General features: G+C 40.7%; 1 protein-coding gene across 1 annotated transcript in view; it reads left to right on the plus strand.

Moving 5' to 3' along the window:
• The window catches only part of Kif16b (kinesin family member 16B), a 276,501-nt gene extending 274,141 nt beyond the window's left edge, over window positions 1-2,360 (plus strand). Inside the window, exon 26 of the mRNA XM_028755092.1 lies at window positions 756-2,360. Within this exon, the coding sequence (XP_028610925.1) occupies window positions 756-914 (159 nt within the window). The 3' untranslated portion in view covers window positions 915-2,360. The remainder of the gene's footprint in view (window positions 1-755) is intronic.
• The last annotated feature ends 631 nt before the right edge of the window (window positions 2,361-2,991 follow it).

Below are 2,991 nucleotides of genomic sequence, written 5' to 3' on the forward strand. Positions count from 1 at the left end.
GAGGGAGGGAGGGAGGGAGGGAGGGAGGGAGGGAGGGAGGGAGGGAGGGAGGAGAGGCAGGCAGGCAGAAGTAGAGAGGAGGGGACAGAGAGAGACAGAGACAGAGAGACAGAGAAACAAAGCCAAACTGGGGAAATGACTCAGTGGATAAAAGCACTCTATATGTGCTCAAGTGAGTAGAACCCACCTGAAGCCAGATGTACCACCACATGGCTATAGCCTCATCAGCCCAATTGTTGTCTACAAAACCAATATCTCCAGTTTATCCAGTAAATTGATATTCTCATAGTCTCTTCAATAAGGAAAATTGAAGTCAAGTTTCCTTTTGACCTCTGATATGATGTTTTTTGTTCTTCTCACTTGTTTTAGGCTGTGTCTTGCCTTCACCTAATTTTAGATTCAAAATCCTTTGGGGGAATAGGGGTTGGGCTCTCCTGAAACTAGTAAGTACAGAGCCAGGAAACCATGCTTTAGTGAAAACTCCTTGTTATTGAGACTTTGTGCTTTGTGGCCAGCCTCTTGTGTACCCCACCAGCAGTTTCCTCAATGTCTGTTCCAAGAGAAAAGTATCATTCCAGGGAGAGTGTGAAGACCAAACCAAATCAGGTGACTCCAGAAATTTCTGGAATATTCTCTCCTTGGTGCTACTTATGAAATAAATATTTATGCAGGTCAGTGATATACTGCACAGTTTTTCTCCCCTCCTTGACTGTAGCACTGTCTTGACAATATTCTTCATTCTTGTCTCTTCTCAGAAATACCTCAGGGAGTTTTTCAGTGTGATGCTCCAGTCCAAGACATCTCCCCTTCACATCAACAAAGTGGGGCTGACCCTGTCCAAGCATACCATTTGTGAATTCTCACCATTCTTCAAGAAAGGAGTCTTTGACTACAGCAGCCATGGGACAGGGTAGAGTTGTGGCGACCAAGGAACCACCAACACAGTGCCTTCTCATCAAATTGTCTCTGATGCAGAGTGGACTCCTGCACCAGGATCCCAGCCTGCCTCCTCCTGTTCTGGCAACATGCAGCAGCCAGCCCAGACCACCTCACACACCATATCTATAGTGCCTGAGTTTGGGAGTGGGATGCTTGCCTGCCAAGGGCAACCCTGATTGACTGTTGTTACTGTACCTCTGCACTTGAACGTGGCCTTTCCCATAGTACTTTCTTCTCATTGTGCAGCGAGTCAGTCCCCTGTGGCAGGATGGATATGTGGCTTGCTTATCTGGGGGCTTCTAGAGCCAAGCCAACTTGGGACTTCCCATTGTGGATGGCTTACCAGACCACCCTTAAGTGACTTTCATCTGGTTTCCTTGTTCACCAAAATATGCTTGTTTTTTATCTTCCTTCCATGTGGCTGGCTAGATTTCAAAGATATTTTAAGTTACGTCATATTGTTTGGTTCATTTGGATTTGGACTGAATATCTAACTATTGACGTTTACATGGAATGTCCTGTTCAGCAAAAAGGATCTATAGCCCAATCATGGGAAGAGTCTTCCATGCCTGACAAATTGGATGTAGGCAACATTACTTAAAAACTTGCAGAAACCCCTACAAATAAGACATTCTTTAACCTTCAATATTTGAGGGCCTTTAACCCAAACCTCAATGGATGTTGTTCATTTTTTAGCTTTTTCTGCATATAAGAAGTGCAACGCTGGATGCAATCTTTTAAATATCCTTTTGTTCATGTTTTAGTACAGAATCTTCAGGATCATTAACTGAAAAAAAAGAGAGAGAATTTTCAGTAGTTTATTAATAATCCCTCAATTACTCAGGACATAATGTAGCATTTCACATCTGTGTACAGTGAAACTGCTTCCTTTATGAAAAGAAAATTGTGAGTGGGTAAAATATGTGTTATATATTGAAATGTACATAATTCTGCATATAGATTTATATGTATACACTCCTGTACAGTAGTATATCAGGCTATATGATCATTCACACCAAATTTATTAAAGGTGTTTGCTTTTTCAACTGTTAAATTGAGCTGCTATCAATATTAAATGAAGTCATGTGCTCTACCCTGTAGCTCAGTTTAAGTTTGTAATGTGATCATTCCTACTGGTCTGTTTAACAATTGATCTGATGTGCTTAGAAAGATACATATTGTATAGTTTACCATTTATGTTGCAGAAAATGCAGTTATGATCAAAGTCACAAATGAATGGATAACAAAACATGCTTGCATTCAGTCTTCTAGAACATGCCTGCACAGCAGATCTCTCCAACCTCACAAGAATGTTGAAAGATGCAGCTATCCTTATAAGGAGGAGACTAATATTCTATTAATTAAATATCATAGCTTAGCATGAAAAAATAAAATGGACTTTTTATTTAATTGCCACAGAAGGATGTGCTTCTCTTTTCAGGCTTGATTACAGGCCTAGGTTTCATAGCAATTGCTATCAAGAATTTAAAACTAAAGATTAAAGGATAAAAACTGGGAGATGATAAATTAACCACAGGTCATTTATTTAAAAGAAGTTCAAGTGCTGAAAACGATCCCTCATTTGCTAGACTAAATTTTTTTTTCCAGCTGACCAGATAATCTGTCTCTCACCCTCTGGGATCTATATTAAAGGATGGGCTCTTGGTGAGCATTTTGTTAAAATTATACCCGCTATTTGGCAAGAGTAAAGAGTATACTTGTGAAGAGCAGTCATGAGAGGATCTTCCTCTTATCAAATGCATGATAGCGCACAGAGCCCTCATACTGAGTAGGTTTGGCTAAAGCCAGCAAAGGCATAGACAAGTCACTCCATCTACCCAGATTTTGGCCCCCATCTGAAAACAAAGCTATTCTCTGAGATGATTCTAGCTTCCACTTGGACCCATGGTTATAGCAGGGGATGAATTATTCCGACTGGTCCAGCTAAAGTTGCTTATGTGTACATGTATGAACTGCATGTTTCCCATCTGACATAGAGGCTGCTGAACATGAATAAGACCTGAGGGGAAGTTTGAAAGCAAGCAAAGAATT

This window comes from Grammomys surdaster, unplaced genomic scaffold (assembly GCF_004785775.1).
Source record: "Grammomys surdaster isolate TR1022 unplaced genomic scaffold, NIH_TR_1.0 129, whole genome shotgun sequence".
In the NCBI taxonomy this organism is placed as follows: Eukaryota; Metazoa; Chordata; class Mammalia; order Rodentia; family Muridae; genus Grammomys; species Grammomys surdaster.